The 21,637-nt window shown below is 44.0% G+C and overlaps 1 protein-coding gene across 1 annotated transcript in view; it reads left to right on the forward strand.

Moving 5' to 3' along the window:
• AR (androgen receptor) overlaps positions 1-21,637 on the forward strand; it is a 183,714-nt gene that overhangs the window by 145,810 nt on the left and 16,267 nt on the right. Inside the window, exon 4 of the mRNA XM_087727754.1 lies at positions 6,102-6,389. Coding sequence (XP_087583880.1) covers positions 6,102-6,389 — 288 coding nt within the window. The remainder of the gene's footprint in view (positions 1-6,101; positions 6,390-21,637) is intronic.

Below are 21,637 nucleotides of genomic sequence, written 5' to 3' on the forward strand. Positions count from 1 at the left end.
TATTTCCTGACATTGAGAACAATTAATCAGTGGAACGGCTGCCTCCAGAAATTTTGGATGTTAGAGGCACAGTGGCTCAGTGGCTAACATGCTAAGTTTGTCAATCAGAAAAGTTGGCAGTTTGACGGTTAGAATCCCTTGCGCCGCGTAACAGAGTGAGTGCCCATTACTTGTCCCAGCTTTTGCCATCCAAGCTGTTTGAAAGCACATAAAAATGCAAGTAGAAAAATAGGAACCACCCTTGGTGGGAAGGTAACAGCATTCTGTGCACCTTCGGTATTTAGTCATGCCGGCCACATGACCAGGGAGACATCTTCGGACAGCGCTGGCTCTTCAGCTTTGAAATAGAAATGACCACCACCCCGTAGAGTCGGGAGCAACTAGCACATAGATGCAAGGGGAACCTTTACATTTAATTACCGGAGGTGTCTATGGAGATTCTCAGAACTGAAAAAGCTTCTTGGATGAGAAGCAAAATGTCTTCAAGGAAAAACCATGTCCAGTTGCCTTTTGAAAAAGCATCTTTGAGACAACCATGGCCTGGATGATGGTGAATCTCCACAAACTGCAAGTAAAAACATTAAGTAAATGCTTTGCGCAGCATTTGGCTACTGAAGTTTATCCAAAGCACAATGATTACTAACTGAATACGTCCCAGCGTTTGCAGTGGTCCCATGAGCTGGGAATCCCTGTAGTTGCAGTTGCAAACCTTGGAGGTCGTGAGAAGTTGGGCAAGGCTCCAAGTTCTAAGCCAGGGGTGTCCAAACTTGGGAACTTTAAGACTTGTGGACTTCAACTCCCAGAATTCCCCAGCCAGCTGGTCTAAACCTTGACGGACGTTGCAGCTTCTCTCAGAAGTGGCCATGCAGGCAACACTGGAAAGTTCAATCTTTCCAGATGCTCAGCCTTTTCCTTGCCTCCCTTGTGGGGGACCACTCCATGTAGTCAAAACAGAGGGACTGTTGTGTCTTTGGAGCACAGACAGGCTGTGATATGCTGACCCTGGAGCTTGAAGCAAAACTGCCTCAAGGTTAAGAGAGGAGCACAGCCATGTTCGTGGAAAAGCTTATCAGGAGGTTGCGAGACACAGTCAGATCATGTTCAGCCATCTCCTTGTCACCATCCCAACCTGCATAAATAATGTCGCGGATGTCACGCTGCATTTTACTCTTGTTTTTCAAAGGTTACTCACTTTTATTTTTTATTGGCCTGTTCCCATTTCTGCAGACGAACCTTCCTTAATTGCTCTTACTGTAGATCATCCAAAGCCTATAATTAAAGATCAGCTTTTGAATGGATTTATTGAGATGCTCTTTGATTTGACATTTTTATGTTGGGAGGCTTATTTTTTAAAATTACAGCCAGAGGAAGTTTCAGATAAGTATCATTTAATGTAGGGAGCCAGATCCTCCAGGACAACAGATACAGTTTTATGCTCCTCTTGCTGAAGTGAAGCCATCGGGATTTTTTCTCTATCTCTTCTCCATTATTTCCAATTCATTATTTTATTTTTCTTCCAAGCTGCCTTTTGAAAAGGAGGCGGTAAGAGTTTCAGGGAGATATAAAAGCATTTTATGGCCCAGAATGACAAAATCTGGCTCGGTAGACTTTTATGTTTGTGCGCAAGCCAACGATTAAAGCAAACACCCAGGAGTGGAAAATAAATAAATAAAGGTTACAAACAGTCCATTTCGGAGAATTAGAAAAGGCATAATCACCGACTTCCTGGGGTTTTATTCATATCTGTGTAATGTGATGCCAAGGTCTGAAGGTTGCTTGGATCGGCTTAAATCTCCCTGGCAGAGCAGTTCTTTGGCCCTGCAGAACATTCAGGACTCAGCAAGCTGTTGAGTCGCTGAGCTCGGGCAAGGTGCAGGGTTGGCACCTGATAGGTAGATATATAGCGCCACTGCTTCCAGCTGGATTTAACCAGCACAATTACTACAGGGATGGAGAAAGAACGTCGGTCTTTTTCTTAATTCTGTAGGGCAGGTTTTTTCAAATGGCTGCCCCGTTTCCTGGGTCACAGGGACAAGCCAACAATCCTTGTCTAAACAGAACCCAGAACAAGTCTTGACAAGCTGTGGTTGAGCCTGTAAAACGCACCTGCCAAGCGGGAATGGCAGTCCTAGCTCCCTCCTTGGCCTGACCCAGTTGAGGCCTGCCATTGTTTCTGCGATGAAGAGGGAAAGTCCACCCAGAATAATGGACTGAGAACTGGGCGCGGAAACCTGAGCTTCAGGAATTGTGCAAAACTAGGCAAGCTCATTCCTTCCTTTGAAAATGTATTGTTTACATGTTGAATTATAATGGAAAGTTTTTATTTGTTTTTTTTAAAAAACCACAAGGTTCTGTCATTAGGTTTGTTTGCTGGAGATGTTTAATTATGAAAGGTGATGTGTTTATTTTGTGCCACCAGCACAAGTAAAATCATTAGCATTGTTTATGGGCCAGACAAGTTCGTTTGTCATTTAGGGCAGGGGAGGGGGAACGATGGCCCTTTTGAGACTTGTGGACTTCAACTCCCAGAATTTCTGAACCAGCTACAAGTCATAAAGGGGCCATTGTTCCCCACCTATAATTTAGGGAGTGAAGAATTTTAGGGCCCTTTCAGAACCCCTGAAATGCAGTGGAGCTTGGCTTGACCTACAGCCAGTTCTACAGTCCCTATTTGGGTCCTACAGCAGTCAGCAGCCTTAAAGGAAACGCAAACAATTCAGCAGCAAGCAATTCATCAAAATGGCAAAACAGAAGACAACACCTAAAGTCAGGAGAAAACATCCTGGTTGTCTAGGGAGATATGGCTCTTTTTTCCCTCTTTTTAAAAAGCAACTTTAAACTGAATATTAGCAGAAAAATCAATAAATTGCATAATTGCAAAAGCAATATGACTGCCAGGGATCCAAATAACATCCAATCGTAAACCAGAGTCCAAGGAAAAGTATTGCTCAAAGCTCCAGTTTATTAAAAGAGCCATGTTGACACCTCTGGGAAAACCTGAATCTGAAAGCTTCCCAGTTTTCCCCACCCAGTGGAAAGTTCAAGATCTTGCCCCCACACCCACAAGTCCATCACATGGTCCAATCTTCCACTGCCATGCTGAAAGTTCCACCCATCTAGTTCGGGTCTGGTGCAGAAGTGCAAAGACAAAGGATGACCTTGGGTTTCTAGAAAGAATTCTGTTATGGCTACATATCATCTAACTCTGTATAATCCTCCCTCCCACTTTCCCACAATAGAAACTGCCTAGTAGAATAATAGAAAGTGTGGCAGGCCAAAGATCCAAAAGAAAATATGGCTGCAGGCCTGACAATGACCAGTGAAAAGTAGAACAATTCAGACAGATTGGAGAAAGGCAGCAAAGATTATCCAAGACGCAACCAGAAAGTCAACCTCCAAAGAGAAAGAGTGCTTAGTTTTGAAAAGAGCAGATTGTCACACTCAAAGGCAGGAATAATGTATCTGTTACCTCTTGATCCCATTTGAATATTAGGAACTATTACTTGACTTTTGTATAAACTGTGGAGAGCTGATCTGTACTGGGTGGAGATAGGGAACGTTGGGAGGGGGGAGAAGGGGAACGAGCCCCCCTCTCAGGGATGAAATTCAACAGATTTTGACAGGTTCTGGAGAATCAGTAGCAGAGGTTTTGAGTAGTTCTGAGAACCGGCAAATACTACCTCTGGCTGGCCCTAGAGTTTGGGTGGGAATGGAGATTTTATAGTATCCTTCCTCTGCCACACCCACCAAGCCACGCCCACAGAACTGGTAGTAAAAAAAAATTGAATTTCACTTCTGCCCCCTCTGTGCTGCTACAATAGTTCAGCTTCTCTTTTTGCCCAGTCTTGGTGGTTTCCATTGTGATAGGGAGCAGCAACAGAATTCACAGCCTCCAAGTGGCTTCCATGGAGTCCCCAAATTAACCTTTTAAAACTACATCATTTAATTTTTAGAAATGATTAGGCTGCCAAAATTAATGAGGATTCTCCTAAGAGATCTGACAAGATTTTGGGGCAGGGTAGCTCATCTACGATTATTGCTTCATTTTGCCCTTGAGCATAGAGAACAGAGGTAGTATTCAGTAGGTTCTGACTAGTTCTGGAGAACCGGTAGTGGAAATTTTGAGTAGTTCAGAGAACCGCTAAATGCCACCTCTGACTGGCCCCGCCCCCATCTCTTCTCTGCCTCCTGAGTTCCAGCTGATTGGGAGGAAATGGGGATTTTGCAGTATCCTTCCCTTACCACGCCCACCAAGCCACACCCACAGAACCAGCAGTATTTTTTTTGAATCCCATCACTGATAGAGACCCCAGCCACATTAAAAATGCCCACCCTTTACTTTGTAGAGAGCATATCTAGTCTTGTAGGATCAGATCAAAAATGTATAAAATATGCTCTTTTGTTTGCAAGAACGGTGGTCAGAACTCTAGTTGTTTAGAAATGTAGAAGCATAATGATGGAAAATTCCCTGTTCCACTCCTGCAGTCGTAGATTCAGGCTATATTGCTGCTCTGGGCATTGGGGAAAATTCCATATAATTGTAATGGTGAACATCAGCAGTCAGTACTGAATTTCGAGAAGCATTCAGAGGAACTTAATTCCATCTTGTCACACCGACTGCGGCAAAAACAACAGGAGGAAGCACACTCATTTTAGGGGCAGCCACCACCATCATGATGTCTATGATTCCCAAATCATAGAGCCAAGGTGGCACAATGGTTAAATGCAGCACTGCAGGCTACTGCTAGATCAGCAGGTCAGCGGTTCAAATCTCACCGGCTCAGGGTTGACTCAGCCTTCCATCCTTCCGAGGTGGGTAAAATGAGGACCCAGATTGTTGGGGGCAATATGCTGACTCTCTGTAAACCGCTTAGAGAGGCCTGAAAGGCCTATGAAGCGGTATATAAGTCTACTGCTATTGCTATTGCTAAATGGTTTGCTCAAATCCTAGCACATTAGTTTTTGTAAATGCTAAAAATATTCCTTATAAATGTGTGCAAGCCTGCACTGTGAAACCTTGCATGAGAAGATTGGACTCTCAGTGTTCTCGTGCAAAATCTGGCTGAGGTAGTGAAAATCTTACGAAGTTATTTCTTATTTCTTCGCATTATGTTTACACTACTGCCTGGGTGAATGGGATTTCAGATTCAGGTTAATGTCAGGGTTCCAAATAGTATCCAAAAGTAAATCAGAGTCCAAGGCAAAGTATTGCTCAAAATTCCAATTTATTAAGAGAGCTATGTTGGCACATCTGGGAAACCCCGAATCTGAAAGCTTCCCAGGTTTCCCCACCTAGTTGAAAGTCCAAGATCTTGCCCCCACACCCACAAATCCACTACATGGTCCAATCTCCCACTGCCATGCTGGCAATTCCACCCATCCAGTTCTGGTGAGGGGCAGAGGGGCAGAGACAAAGGATGACCTTGAGAATTTTGTTATGGCTACATCGCATCTCACTCCTTACAATTCCCCCCACCCATTTTCCCACAATAGAAAATGCATAATAGGATATTAGAAATGTGGCAGGCCAACGATCCAAAAGAAAAGATGGCTGCAGGTCTGACAGCTGCATGACAATTCTGCACTGCTACCTCTCCACCTGGGCTGGCCAAAGGAATCAGGGACCCCCCCCCATTGGCGTTCTGGTGGCTCTAGTATCTCCCCACTCCCCACCCCATGTAGCAGCAGGTTCATAAGGTTCAGTTATATGAAAGAAACTTCCATAATTTTTTTCCTTTGATGATATGCCCACTCATCATATAAACCAGGGATGTCCAAACTTGGAACTTTAAGACTTGTGGGCTTCAACTCCCAGAATTCCCCAGCCAGCATAATTTATTCTCTTGTAATCCCTTCCTCTGCTATCTCTCCATTTAGATCAGAGGTCTTCAAACTTGGGAACTTTAAGACTTGTGAATTTCAACTCCCAGAATTCCCCAGCCAGCATAATTTACTCTCTTATAATCCCTTCCTCTGCTATCTCTCCATTTAAATCAGAGGTCTTCAAGTTTGGGAACTTTTCCCAAGTTTGGACACCCCTGATATAAACTGTCAACCAGTCATGGAAAGTTTTCTTAGAAACCTTTTTTTCCCCCTTTCAGCCCGCAAGTTAAAGAAATTGGGCAACCTGAAGTTGCAAGAAGAAGGAGAGACAGCAGGACCATCGAGCCCCACTGAGGAGCAAGCCACGAAGATGCCCCTAGCGCACATCGATGGCCTGGAATGCCAGCCTATCTTCCTCAATGTCCTGGAAGCAATTGAGCCCGGCGTGGTTTGCGCAGGGCATGACAATAACCAGCCCGACTCCTTTGGCTCCCTTCTCACCAGTTTGAATGAACTTGGAGAGAGGCACCTGGTCCATGTGGTGAAATGGGCCAAAGCCTTGCCAGGTAAGAAGCATTTTTGTGTACCCCCATCCAGCCCTGTCAAGATCTGAAGATGTAAAGTCAAGGGGAGGGTCTCAGGTGATGGAGGCACTCAGAGAGGGGACCTCTTAGACCTGAAGGCTAGACTGGAGATTGAAAAAACTTTGTGGAAGAAGGGTATAGCTAACATAGAATGTAGAATAATAAGGTTTGAAGGGACCTTGGAGGTCTTCTAGTCCAATTCCCTGCTTTGTTATTGCCACAAAATCTTCATGGAATGGTCCCTGAGGGATTGCATTTATCTCAAGGAAATTTGATTGAGGGTACATGGCATGGATACATTCCTTGGTATCCATCAGGCTCCTGCTGACATTAAGCTAAAGGTTCCCCTTGCACATATGTGCTAGTCATTCCCAACTCTAGGGGACAGTGCTCATCTCCATTTCAAAGCCAAAGAGCCAGCACTGTCCGAAGATGTCTCCGTGGTCATGTGGCTGGCATGACTAAATGCTAAAAGTGCACGGAACGCTGTTACCTTCCCACCAAAGGTGGTTCCTATTTTTCTACTTGCATTTTTACGTGCTTTCGAACTGCTAGGTTGGCATAAGCTGGGACAAGTAATGGGAGCTCACTCCATTACGCAGTGCTAGGGATTTGAACCGTCCAACTGCCAACCTTTCTGATCGACAAGCTCAGAGTCTTAGCCACTGAGCCACTGCTTAAAACTTAACATTTTTAAATGCAAAGAAAGGGCCAAGGGATCAATTGGCTATTGATATTTCTTGGCTTCACATAGGTCCTCTTGGCATTTGAAAGTAAAAATATAAAGGCTCTCAAAAATCAAAATGTGTCCTTGCGCCTAAAAGGATTGTCACCCCGAGAGCAGCCCTACAAGCCTCCCTTTGCCAGGGTTGTGCTAAGAAGTCCCTTCTGCCAGGCTGGGCTTTGTCTGCCTTGTTGTTTCTGGACTCCTTGGAGTAGTTACCTCCCTCTCTCTGGCCAGAGAAGGTGCAGCTTTACTAAAGTCTTCTTTGCTGCACAGGGTTTCTTGCTCAGGTATTATTGGAGGCTTCGATTTGATTGATTGATTTGTGCTCAACTTCAGTTTCTAATGCAAAATAGGAAAAAGGTTCACGTTCAAATATTACACAGAGTTCCTTCTTCCATTATCGTGCGTATTCTTTGAAATTAAATTTGGTTGTTTTCTTCCATTATCTGCTGTCAAAACAATGCATAAAAAGCAAGTTGGAGAGGGAAATCATACATAAGAAATCCATCAGTGTAAAAGAAAAGCAGAAGAAGAAAAAAACCCAATGCCACACGTTCCATAGAACAAATGAAAGAATCCAGTTTTTCAAAACATTGAAGGACCTTGCAGGACAAGATGCTCCCTGAGAAAATATAGTTCAGACAGCTCCGTGAAAGCTTCAGCCTTCTGATTCTTTCCCAAATGGCCTTTTCTTTATGCACCACATGCAAGCCAATCAAAATTTAATAGGGGCAGCTGATAATTCTATCCCAGTCTTTGTCCAAAAGACTCAAACGAGGCCCCTGAAAGAGTTTGTGTCACATAAAGTGCACAAGGTGACCCTGTCCCAGGAAGCTTAAAGGACCCAGAGACCACACAAAACCCCTCGCATCAGCCAGGACTCTTGCTCTGAAATGCCTTGAATATTAAGGCGCTAAGGTAATGGGGACCTCACAGGCCTTCTCCCTTCAAACTCCCTGACCCACCTGGGTTCAGCATTTGGAAACCTGGGCTGCTGCTAAAGTAAACATTAGCTATTAAGCCGCATCTCCCAGGGATTCCTAGGGAAAGGGGGGGGGCATGCCAGGGCCTGGGAAAGACAAGAGGACAAAGCACTCTGCAGAGCAGACCTTGGGGCAGGAGGCAGAGATTGTTTCACCTAAAAGGACCATTGGGGATGAGACATTTTGTGATCTGCTGAGCATTTTTATTGCCCTCAAAATTCCACCCCCCAAAAAAGGTTTTGCATTCCAAAAAGTGTTTTTTCCTTTAGAACAGAGGTGGTATTCAGAAAGTTCTTACCGGTTCTGGAGAATTGCTAGTGGAAATTTTGAGTGGTTTGGAGAACCGGTAAATGCCATCTCTGACTGGCTCTGCCCTCATCTATTCTCTGTCTCGAGTCCCGGCTGATCGGGAGGAAAGGGGGATTTTGCAGTATCCTTCCCCTGCCATGCCCACCAAGCCACACCACACCCACCAACCACACCATGCCCACCAAGCCACACCATGTCCACCAAGCCACACCACGCTAACCAAGCAGAGGTAGGTTCCTACTAGTTCGGACTGGTTCGGACAAGTAGGTAGTAACTCTTCCTGCCCCTCCTCCGAACCAGTTCTCTCGGCATCGTCGTAAGGATCACCATCTTCTTTTTTGCTTCTGTACATGCGCAGAAGTATGTTTTTAGTACTGTTCATGTGTGCATAGTGCACATCAAGAGCGTGCACACGCACAGCACATCTCTGAGCAAACCGGCAGCAGCCAGAACCCACTCCTGTCACCAGGCTATTCCCACAGAACTGGTAGTAAAAAATTTTGAATCCCACCACTGCTTTAGAGCCTGAGCTTTAGGGCTTTGAAGAGAAGTTTGAACTGTCACAGAGTGGGCCTCCTCCTCCTCCTCCTCCCTGGGCAACCTGGGCCTCCAGGCACCTCTTTATATTATTGCTTGGGATTCATGAAGAAAACTGGACAAAAGTGCACTAAGAAGGCATAACTAGGAAGTTGAAAATCAAAATTTAAGCACCAAATACAATGGTGCTTAAAGTTTGTGAACCTTTCAAATTTTCAACATTTCTGCATAAATGGGATCTAAATGTGTTTTGTTCTCCATGCAAGTACCAAGACTAGATAAAGAAAACCAAATTAAACAAATGAGTCGAAAACATTCACTGATTGATCAAGGAAAATGATCCAAAGCGATCATTTAGGTGTGGCAAAAGTATGTCTCTATCAGAGGTGGTATTCAGCAGGTTCTGACCAGTTCTGGAGAACCAGTAGTGAACATTTTGAGTAGTTCGGAGAATCGGCAAATACCACCTCTGGCTGGCCATGCCCCCATCTATTCTCTGCCTTCTGAGTCCCAGCTGATTGGGAGGAAATGGGGATTTTTCAGTAATCTTCCCCTGTTATGCCAACCAAGCCACACCCATCAAGCTGAACTGGTAGTGGAGAATTTTGAATCCCACCACTGATCTCTATCTTTGCTTTCAGTAACTGGTCTGCCCCCCCCCCCACCGCCCTCGCTAGGCAGCAAGGCCTGCAGCTAAACATTTCTGATAACTGCTGATCAGCTCAAAGAAATTTTAGCCCATTGCTTCTTCCACAAAACCTCCTGACTCTAATTTCCCCTTCAAAGGAAGCCTAGAAGTTTACATACTTTCACTACACACATATATGCAGCTTAGGGTCATTTTTCTGAATAAATAAGTGAAGGAGTGTTCTGGGTCTGATTAATTTCTTTAATTGGGTTCTCTTTCTCTGGGTTTGAGGCATTGTGTGAAGAACAGATTATGATTTAATGTTCACGCAAGAATATTGAAAATTCAAACATGTTCAGAAACTTTTAAACCCTATTATAACTCATTAATTTGTATGATGAAAGAGGCATCTGCTTCCTTTTTCAATGTCACCTCAGTCCTTCTCATAAAGTTCTGCCAATTCTAATTTCTGCTAATTTTCATGAAAGCTGCATAGGAGTTATCAGTTTCATTAATCTCACTTTTCCATCAATGTTCAATTTGTACATATACCATGTTTCCCCGAAAATAAGACATGGCCTTATTTTCTTTTGACCACTAAAATAAGTGCTTGGCCTTATTGTTTGGGAGGTCTTATTATTTTTGAGGTGCAGGAAGCTGCGAGTGTTGTCACCTCATGGCTGCTGCTGTGTTGCATTATTTTTGAGAAAGGGCTTATTTTAGCACATGCACTCAAAAGCCCGATTGGGCTTATTATCCGGGGAGGTCTTATTTTCAGGGAAACAGGTACCTTTCTCTGTGTGCATGCTTAAGCAAGTTGTATTCATAAAAGAAAGAAATTCTACCACCTTCCTTGATTATTAAGCCTCCAAATATCTGCTGAAATGAAAATTAATGTAATTAAAAGGATTTGTTTTTGGTAGTTTTTGTACGCTCTGGGAGTACGCTCTGCCGGCAGCCAACCCACAATCCTAAAGCATACTCCCAGAGCGGCAACTGCCAGAAGACTCGGCATCCTATCTCTATGCTTTGGAAGTCGCAGAAAAAGCCATGTGGCGGGCAGCAGCAGCAGTGGAGATGCCCTGGCTCTGAAGGGAGAGTTAGGCAAGGGCATCGTAACCCTGGGAGTCATGTGAGCGGGGAGCGGAAAAGCTGCTCACGCAACCCCCCTCTCCAGCCATGCAGAGCCCCATTCACTGATCTAGGGGCATTCCGAAGGCACTGAGCCATGAACAGCACTCCTGCGACTTGGCAATACCCATAGGTCAGTGAATGGTGCTGTGCCCGGCTGGAAAGGGGAGTTGCCGGGCAGTTGCTCATGAGTGTGGTCATTTCATGCCTGCTTTGTAGCTACTGCGACGGCACAACACAGCCGTTCGACCCTGAGGCTGTGTCCGGCTCTTCGGGATCCTGCTTGCAAGAGAGCATCCGCCTGGCAACTCCCCTCACCAGCTGGGCACAGCGCCGCTGACTGGCCTAGCAGTATCCCGAAGGTGCCAAGCAACACGAACGCCTTTGCCCCCCACCTCATTCGCACAGCTTGGCCCCTTCGGGATACCGCTAGGTTGGCAAGTGGTGCTCTGCATAGCCGGGGGGGATTGTCCAGGGGGCTTATTTTCAGGGGGGCTTATATTTTTGCCCATCCGAAAAATGTGGCATGACCTTAGTTTCAGGACATGTATTTTTGGTGAAACACGGTAGGAGAAAGCCTGCATCATGGGAGCCAACCAGCTGAATGTGGAAAAACAGCTCCAACCAGCTGAGAGGGTGTCTTTTATAGCAGTTTCTCCAAATACAATGGAAAGAACTTCCAGTGCTTCATCCACCAACAAAACCCTGCTTTCCACCGAGGAGGTAAAGTGATACCGGCGAGAAATTTACTGACACGAGAAACAGAAGAGCACAAGAAGCAACTCCCTTCCGGATGAACATGGATACGGAGCAGGGGTGGGTTCTGGCTGGCGTTACTGCCAGTTCACTCATGTGCGTGCACATGCACAGTTCAATGGAAATTGCTCTGCACATGTGCAGAAATTTTTTAAAAGATGCCAATGGCGACAACCAGGAAACCAGTTCGGAGGCGTGTCCAGCCAGGGTCACTGCCGGTTCTGCGACCCAGTTCCGGCATACCACTACCAGTTCAGCCAAACCAGGCCGAACTGGTAGGAACCCACCTCTGATACAGAGAAAAGATGATCCAAACTCATCAGATGGATATTGGCTGATTCATGTGTGTTCTGAGCCAGTTAAACAATATTGCTAGAAGGCAAGAACACTTCAGAATATTACAAGCTACTGTAAAAGCCTGTAAAAGCAGGCAAGTTGACCAGCTGGAGAAGTACTAATCCTCCCTACTCATCCTTAACAAGCAGGGAAGGAAAAAAACAGGCAAGGAATGTCCATTGAGAAAGATCTGAAGTCATAAACCCTGGCCTCCGTCACCAGTATAAGAGTGACAAGAACGTGCTACAACCCATAAGGGAAGGGAAAATATCTCTAGCAAAAGTCTTGCAGGGTTTAGGAAAGATTTTAAAATAAATTGAAAGGAGGCAGCAGCCCAGACGTCAGTAGAGGAATGCTGGGCATTGGAACCGTAGCTGCAGATAATAATGGCAGAGGCAATGAAATAGAAAACTTACTTAGAAATCTTCAGCAAATGACAGCAGGGAGGCAGTAACCCTCCCCATGTGCAAGATCAATCACCAAGTCCACATCTGCACACAAAACAGAGGAATTAGAGAGCTTCATGTAGGGAAGCAAATGGGACAAGTAGGATGGGTAGGTATGGTAAAAGCTTGTTGAGATGTTGGAGTAGAATGGAAGGCTATGACTTGTTCGAAGCAAAGAGACCCAACTGAAACCAAGGGGAATAGTTTTCAGGGCAAGATGTCATGTGCCTATAAAGAAAACCATGTCCCCAATTATGGAATTCAAGTTGAAGGCATCTGGGTGACGTTGAAGAGAAGGAAATGAAAAGGAATCTATTGTGAGGATTTGCTATAGGTCGCCTGCTGAAGCAGAGGTGGATCAAAAGGTGTCTTTCTAAATCAGGGGAAAATCTAATGCCCAGGCATCAGACGTTACAATAAAAAAGGTTCCACTTGGTCCTACCAGCCAATAGGAGATTGGACCCAGAGCATATCCTGCTGGATCGAACAGGATGGGGAGATGCTGCTGGAGGGAGATGGCCCCATAGGTAGCCTGGCCCCAAGCCAGGAAAGGCTTGAAAGATAACACCAACATCTTGCATTGTATCCAAAAGCAGCCTGTGTGGCCTGAGGAGCAGAGGTGTGACATGTGGCAAATAACCAGCACCCATGATGGCTCCCCCTATTGCATTTGGCACCAGGTGAAGCTTGCAAAGATTCTTTGAGGGCAGCCCCATGAGGAGTGCGCTCCAGTAATACAAGCAGGATTTAAGATGCCTTTTGAGCCATACATTATATGATCCTTCTTTATTGAAAAGAAACAGGAGTGATCAGACAACACTCTGGGCTTTCCTTTCTGATTTACATGAATAAAGAAATTGTCAGTTCATCCAGGCAAATGGAGAAAAATTTAATTTTTGACTTGGATACAACTGCATTGAAACATTTGGGACTTAATAATCTAATGAAAGATTTAATTCTATTAATTCCTATTTTACAGAATTTGATGGGCATAACTGTGGTTTATGAACGAAAACCTATCCCACCAATTAATGAAGAAATGTGTACTAGAGCAATTCAATTCTAACCAAGGTAGAACCAGCAAGTCCAGGAGGGCAGCCATTGCTGCTGCACCTCAAAACTTCTAATACTGTTTTAATTATTCAGCCATATGTCATATCAGTAATATAAAAGAGGGGAAGTAAAATAGAGGGGGGGGACTCGTAAACATACCTGCTTCACCATCTTGTTCTGACCCAGACTTCCTGAGAAAGCATAAATCACAATCTTAGTCCCCCAAACCCTCTTTTATTTATATGGCTGTGACCTATGGTCATTCACAGCCTATAATGATTCACAGACAGTCTGTGAAAGTTCTGATAGATGTCTGTTTGAGTTGCCGCAATCTTTCAGGGGAATGTTGATAAACACCCACCTTATCTCCTTTGGAATGCTGCCAGAGACCTAATTGTCAAATGCAGAGCAGGGCCAAACTTAGCACAGAGTGAAACAGAACTTTTCAAAGCTTGAACCGACCAGATGAACTAATTGCTTTCTGCAAAAGCTCATGCCCCATTCGCTCCTCTTTTATGTCTTATGGGAGGGGCCAAACATCTCCAAACCTTATTCCCAAGTCAACCCTGTTTTCTTAATTGTTCTTGCCTTCTGGCAGCTCTGTGCATGCACGCACTGGAAACAGACTCCCACAGTTCTACTGCCTCACTGATGTTAGGCTTCGGAGGCAGCACATAACTACCAGATGGCCCTGACCCCTTCTCTGCCTCTGATGCAGAGCCCTTGTCTGAGCCTTCCCCAGACTCTAGGACTGGCCCATGTTCCTCCACAACCTCCTCACTCTACTGCCAGCTCTGCTGGGCACTGGCAAGCCACAACACATCCACACTCAAAACAGGGTGTCTATTAAGCTCTTTCTCCTTGTGCCTTCAGCTCTCCAAAGGAAGTGACTAGAACCAAATTGTTTAAACTGTTATAAAGATGAAGAATTGCCACCCATTGTGAAAGGATAACTTTGCATGGAAGATGTTCATTCTGTCCGTCTTACATTCCCAAACCGCTGGTTTTTCTCAAAGTGTCATTTTTACTTTAGCTAAATAGTATTTTTTAGACCCTATTCCTGAAATTGTGAATAAGGATAATGAGAACGTCACTCCTATTTGAGATTGTAGGTGTCATGTCACCATGACTCCCAAGACCGATGTCTTATTAGCAATCCCATAACTTGCTGGTGGTTCTTATCTCTGTTAAAATAGAGCTTTTTAAAAGTACTGCCTGATTATTAATTCCTTCTCATTTTGAAGTACTCATGTGGTAAATGTTCATTAAAACCTGTGGCCTAATTTAGAATGAAGCATCCTGGAGTTTGAGTGTTTGACTTTCCTGTGTCTAGCACATGCGTCCCCAAACTTGGCAACTTTAAGACTTGTGGACTTCAACTCCTAGAATTCTCCAGCCAGCTCTCTAGAACCGCATGTGGCTCTTTCATCCCTCTGCTGCAGCTCTCTGTTGCCAGTCGGCACCACAATGTTGAGAGGAGCTTCTGGTTGGGGGGGCAGGGCACACTAGGAGAGGACTCTATAGCAAGGGGCAGATTTTCCAGTCAGCTCCATAACTGATAGGACTTTTGGTTAGGACAGGTAGAGGAAAAAGGATGCTGCGCTAGGAGGAGACTCTATAGTGAGGAAACCAGACTTCTAGAATTGAATGGGGGTCTTCCAGTTAGGACTTTTGTGGCTCTTTGAGTGTATAAGTTTGCCGACCCCTGGGTTAGACCATTGTGGAGATACTTCATACTCCAAGAATCCGCATGTGATTGTGGTGCACCGGAACAAACAAGAACACCGTTCAAGAATGTCTCCGCAGAAAATGTCAAGGCACCTGGATCAGAATGAGGCAATGTGGCGCAGCCAGAATGCCACAAAAAGTCACCTTTGCAAAGTCTTGCCACCCCTGTTCAGTTGTGAGGCTGAGTTTCTGAGAATTCATCTATGAAACACACTTTCTCCAACTCTTCTCTTGCGTCAACTTTTTTGCTATTTCTTTAGCAAAATGCCAGCAAGCTTAGCAATGCATAGCAAAGATGGCAGAGCTGGCATATATCTTGTGTTAGTGTCTTGCTGTCAGGTTTCCTAAAAATGCCCTAATTGATTCATGAGTATCGAGCCAAGTTTCAATATAAATCATTTATTAGGAGCATCATTAGGCAAGGCCTTTTTGTAGTCAGATCTGAGTTTTGTTTGAGTTATAGCTGAACTTTACCCCAGTTCCTTCCCTCCCCTTAGTTTGTGTCATAAATCACATTCCCCAATGAGGTGCACCTCTCCCAAGTCTGCTGCAGTAATCTGAGATACAACTTTAGCCAAAAGTATGTGTGGAATGCGTTCCCCCTCTTCTCTCACTATGGCAACTTTAGGAATTGATACTTGTCTTCTCTTCCCCAATCTAGATGAACCCTCAAGGGTGGGGAATGGAAGTTATTTGGAGTCCCCCTTTAACTGCTATTTTTCTCCTCTTTTAATTCTGTGCTATTTCATACTACACTTGCCTTGCATTTTTTGGCCTTTAAATGTGATGTTGCTTTTCTGCCTGTTGCCTTAAGGCCCCTTTAGGCTGAAATAATGGAGACGAATTGATATCTTCCTCACAGGTAGCACCAGGAGAGTTATAGCCAATGCCAGGTTTCCAAATAGCATCCAAAAGTAAACCAGAGTCCAAGGCAAAGTATTGCTCAAAGTTCCAATTTATTAAGAGAGCCATGTTGGCACATCTAGGAAAACCCAAATCAGAAAGGTTCCTGGTTTTCCCCACCTAGTTGAAAGTTCAAGATCTTGCCCAACCCCTCCCCAATCCATCCCATGGTCCAATCTCCCACTGTCGTGCCGGCAGTTCCACCCATCCAATTCACATCAGGTGCAGAGGTGCAGAGACAAAGGATGACCTTGGCTTTCTAGAAAGAATCTTTTTTTGGCTACATATCATCTAACTCCATACAATCCCTCCTCCCATTTTCCCACAATAAAAAATGCATAGCAGAATAATAGAAAGTGTGGCAGGCCAAAGATCCAAAAGAAAAGATGGCTGCACGCCTGTCAGCCTCTTTGCAACCACAGTCGTTATTGTTAAATGGATATTTTGTTCTGATTTATCAATTGGCAAGTAGCCAAAGGCATGCAGTGGAAGCACAGCTTCCTTCGAAGCCCTCCTGCAAGGCAAGACTGGAGGAATTAGCTGCCTGTGGGGACCCTCCGTGCTGGCAGATGGAAGCTTCCTTGGCTGCCCTAGCAGGAGAGTTTGAGGCTCAACCTCAGCTGGCTCGGAGGCAGCCAGAGACACAGGGAGTTCCGGGCTTGGGGTAGGCTGCAGAAGGGACAAGATCTACTCCTTCCTATGAGGAGGCCTCAATAAATTTCTCACTGAAAGGAAAGAGAGAGTTAGAGTGTGAAGGGAAGAATTGTGTAACCATGGATCTCTGTGACTCTGGGATTTTGAACTGTTCTCTTCACACCTATTTCCTGCCTGTAGGCAAACTCAGCAGGGACCTGCCTTTTTTCTCTTCCCTTTTATAACATCATCACAACCACATTGGCAGACTAAAAACTGGACATTTTGACAAAAAAAATCATCCTTTTGCTTTCCGATCAGTAAGACTGCTTTGTGAATTGTCTTTAAAATCTGTCATGTTAATGCGTGCTGTTAACTTTTTCAACAACAGCCGATCTCGGGCTGGTTGAGTCCTTTCTGATTACATTTGACAGAGTGGTTTATTTGGGCTTAATCTGATGCTGGAAGTAAGTTCAAGAGTTAGTGGGAGTGGAGAAACAAGAAGTAAACGAAGGTGCAGGTTGACATCTCAGAATGGGAAGGTACAAGTGTGAACAACTTGGAGGGAAACTTTCTAAAACTCTGTGAATGAAGTACAGCTGGATGATTCTGGCAAAGATGCTGAAGCGGCATTCAGAGAGGCGAATAAACAAAGGTTTGGCCTTACTCATCATTTTTATAAAGAGGTAGATTTGTCTCAAGTTGTTCCAGAAATCAGGACCAGAAACAAGAATCTCAGAATAGAGTAGAGCTGGAAGGGACCTTGGAGGTCTTCTAGTTCTGCTGAAGCAGGAGAACCTTTCAGATAAGTGGCTATCTAGTTTCTTCTTAAAAACCTCCAGTGATGGAATACCCATGATTTCTGGAGGCAAGCTGTTCCACTGGTTAATTGTCCTCACTGTTAGGAAGTTTCCCCTTAATTCCAGACTGCTTTTCTTTTTGATTAGTTTCTAACCATTGTTTCTTGTCCTGCCCTCCGGTGCTTTGTAGAATAATTTGACCCCCTCTTCTTTGTAGAAGCCCCTCAAATACTGGAATACTGCTATCATGTCACCTCTAATTCTCTTTTTCTTTAGACTAGCCAAATCCAAATCCTGTTCTTATGTTTTCATCACCAGGCCTTTGATCATCTTAGTTGCTCTTCTCTGAACTTTTTCCAAGGTCTCAATATCTTTTTTGTAGTATGGTAACCAAAATTGGTTGCAGTATTCCAGTTGTGGTTTTACTAGGGGCTTTATAAATCACATAAACTTGAGTCTATGCCTCTGTTTATACAAACCAGGATTGTATTAGCTTTTTTGGCTGCTGCTGCACATGGCTGGCTCATATTCAAGTGATCATCCACTCGGACTCCAAGGTCCCTCTCACTCTTACTGTTTTTGAGCCAGGTTTTGCCTGATCTGTACTTGTATCTTTAATTTTTCCTACCTACATGCAAAACTTTGCTTTTCTCCACATTACAATTCATTTTGTTGGATAGTAAGAAAACAACTTCAAGCAAGGAAAAGGAAGTAGAGGTCAGCTGAACATCAGCAAACTTATCTTAATGTGAAGAGCCGTTCACTAGTGGAACAGACAGTGGTGGGATTCAGCCAGTTCGCACCACTTTGGGAGGACCGGTTGTTAACTTTCTGAGCAGTTGGGTGAACTGGTTGTTGGAAGAAATCATTAGGGCAGAGAACCGGTTGTTAAATTATTTGAATCTCACCATTGGAGGGAAATGTCTGACTCCCTTTCTTGGGACATCTTTAAAAAAAAGGCTGGATGACCATTTGCACTGGGCATGATTTTGGACTCTGTGTCTAAAGACCCATTCCAATTCTTACATTCATATTCATTTCTCCTTTTCTCCTCCCACATGTCTGTATTCTATCTGAAGTACAACCTTTGCACCTCCTAAACGGAATATTTTGCATTCAACCTTGGGCGAATCCCATGGGAGACATGTTTTGCAAGCAAAGCGCTTGCAGAGACATCCAGTTCCCAATTTCCAAACCCTCCCAGAAAACTACCCAGACCATAAACTCTTCTTCCTGGAGAAAGATGAGAGTCAAGGCCTTGTGCCTTGAGACAGATGGAGGGTGACTTGGTTTCAGCCTCAGAAAATGCAGGTTCCAGCTTTTAAAAATCAGATGTGACTTCATCCCATGTGAGAGATAACAGCTTGTCTGTTGGCTAGAGAACAGAATTGAAATTAATAGTGCATTTTCTTCTTTTTTATGTAAGGTTTGGAATATTATATTAAAACTTAAATGTACATGCCTGAAGAGCTCTTCTCTCTCCACCTGAAATGGAAACCGGTACACAGCCAACCAGACGTGGCTCTGCCTCTTGGCCTGGGGCTCCAATGCACATTGGAGGCAGTTGATGGACTAACAGATTAGCAGAGTTGGAAGGTACCTTATAGGTCATCTAGTCCAACCCACCGCTCAAGCAGGAGACCCTACACCATTTCTGACAAATCGCAGCCCAATCTCTTCTTGAAATTCTCAAGTGATGAAGCTCCCACAACTTCTGAGGTCAACTCCTGTTCCATGGGTTGAATGTTCTCACTGTCAGAAAGTTCCTCCTTGTTTCTAAGTTGAATCTCTCCTTGGTCAGTTTCCATCCATTGTTCCTTGTCTGACCTTCAGGTTCTTTGGAAAATAGCTTAATCTCCTCCTCCTGGGGAAGCCCCTCAACTATTGAAAGACTGCTCTCATGTCTCCCCTGGTCCTCCTCTTCTCCAGACTAGCCATTCCTGGTTCTGCCCAGAGTGAAGAATATCAGTTCCAAACAGATTAACAGAGTTGGAAGGGATCTTATAGGTCATCTAGAACAACCCACCACTCAAAAAAGAGACCTTACACCATTTTTGACAGATGGCAGTCCAATCTCTTCTTGAAAGTCTCAAGTGATGAAGCTCCCACAACTTCTGAGGGCAAGCTGTTCCATTGGTTGATTGTTCTCACTGTTAGAAAATTTCTCCTTATTTCCAGGTTGAATTTCTCCTTGTTCAGTTTCCATCCATTATCTGGCCTTCAGGTGCCTTGGAAAATAGCTTGACCTCCCTCCTCTCTGTGGCAGCCTCTCAAATATTGCAAGGCTGCTATCGTGTGAACATTGTTTAACAGCTATTTAGAAAAAGAGCCATGGTGGCACAGTGGTTAGAATGCAGTGTAGGCTGACTCTGTCAACTGCCAGTAGTGCAATTCTCAGCAGTTCAAGGTTGACTCAGCCATCCGTCCTTCCGAGGCTGGTAAAATGATGAGCCAGATTATTGGAGGCAAGAGGCTGGCCTTTCTAAAAATATTAGCAAAGGTTTTTTTTATAATTAGTATTAATAGAATTCAAGTGAAATAGGAAATTATGAACTGAGATACCAGTGGAAAAGCAGGTAAAATGTGCTTGATGCCAAGGACTTATTAAGGGTGCTTTCCACTGATGCAGCATTAGTGTGATAGGTATCTCAAGATGCCATTTAGCTGATAGCTATTAGGCAGGCTTCCTGCAAATTCAGTGATATCCAAAATTGTAATTTCAGCTTTACGCAAACCACAAGCTCTTAAGTCTGCTTAACTTTCATGCTTGTTATTTATGATTGGTAACTTCAGAGCTGAAACTGTAATGCTAGTAGTTTTTGAAGATGTTAAACTTGTTGGCTTTTATTTACCACAGATAGCATGAATTCCGTCTCCAAATACGTTGTAATGTAATCTGTAAGAGAGAAACCTTAAGATCCTGCAATTCTTGCCTCTGTTTGGAACTTACTTAGATGATGTTAAAGAACATCACAAACTCTTATTTGTGTACAGATCACAGATTATGAATGGTTTAAACGATCTAAATTCTATGTTAATGTTAGCTACTCTATGCTGTCAAAAGCCTGTTTTCCAAGAATAGAAATTGATGCTGAAGAAATAATGCCAAGAAAAGATTCTAGAAAAGAATCTTCTTAATTGATCCCCGAGGACCTAAAACTCTTGATAATTCTCTATCACAAAATTCAGAACGTCCACATCACACAATTTTCTGCATTGAAATTTATGGTTGTTGGTTCACAGGGAGAAGTCGGTACCTTTCCTGTTTTAGAAAATAACAAACCAACAAAGCATAAGACAATAAGCTATGCGGTGGTAGTGGAGCATCTGTCACCAAGGAAATCTATTTTTTAAGGTTTTTTATTTTTATTTTCATATAAGTATCCACAAGTATACCATTACATCTTAAAAAAACACTATTATGTATTATCAAGTATTATATCAATTCCTCTCACTGTCTACCCACAACAACTCTCATTTGCTCTTCTGCTTTCCATACACCATATTATGCCCTATTCCACAGCAGCACTACCTCCTCTCCCCCTCTCCTCCTCCCTACCTTCTTCCTTCTCTCTACCATCCCTCATCTTTTCTACTTCCCCTTCCTCTCTCCTTCCCCTCTTGCCTCTTTCCACTCCTTCTATCACTCCTACTCTTTTCCTCACCTCTGTTTCCCTCTCTCCTGTCCCCTCTCTTCCCCTCCTTTCCTCTCCCCTCTTCCCTTCCGCTCTCTCCACTTAGCCTTACGTGGTGTATTTCAGCATCTGAGCAAACTCAATTTAATATTGGTGGTGTTAATAATAAATAATGTTCCAGTAATCAGTAAAAGGAAAACTATATTTTGGATTGCCCAAAATAACAACAATAACCAATGAGGTGCTACCTTGACATGGTAGCTATGCCAGAGGTTCAACCATACTGCCAGGTCTCATCAGAGGAGCCAGACAAAGAGTGTCTCTACTATAAAAATTATGATGAGACATTAATTTCAGAAAGCCATACCGGCTCGGATGTCAACCAGGTTAACAAGGTCCATGCTAGATGTTGGAGTTCCTGGACGTATGGTCCAAAATGGGCTACAGGCCTCAGGCGTGTTGGGTGAGTAACACTCAGGGCCAGCAGCTGGAGAACTCCTGGAAGGAAAGGTGTTTTGCCTGTCACAAATATACAGTGAAATCAAAGAAATAACGATCTGTTATTACAGATCAAGTCCAACAAGAAGAGGATATTTGAAATCAATACACCAGTTCTAGAAAGAAC

The sequence above is a fragment of the Thamnophis sirtalis genome, unplaced genomic scaffold (genome assembly GCF_051295495.1).
Source record: "Thamnophis sirtalis isolate CommonGarterSnake01/CBP01778 unplaced genomic scaffold, rThaSir2_p1.2 scaffold_13, whole genome shotgun sequence".
Taxonomy (NCBI): Eukaryota; Metazoa; Chordata; class Lepidosauria; order Squamata; family Natricidae; genus Thamnophis; species Thamnophis sirtalis.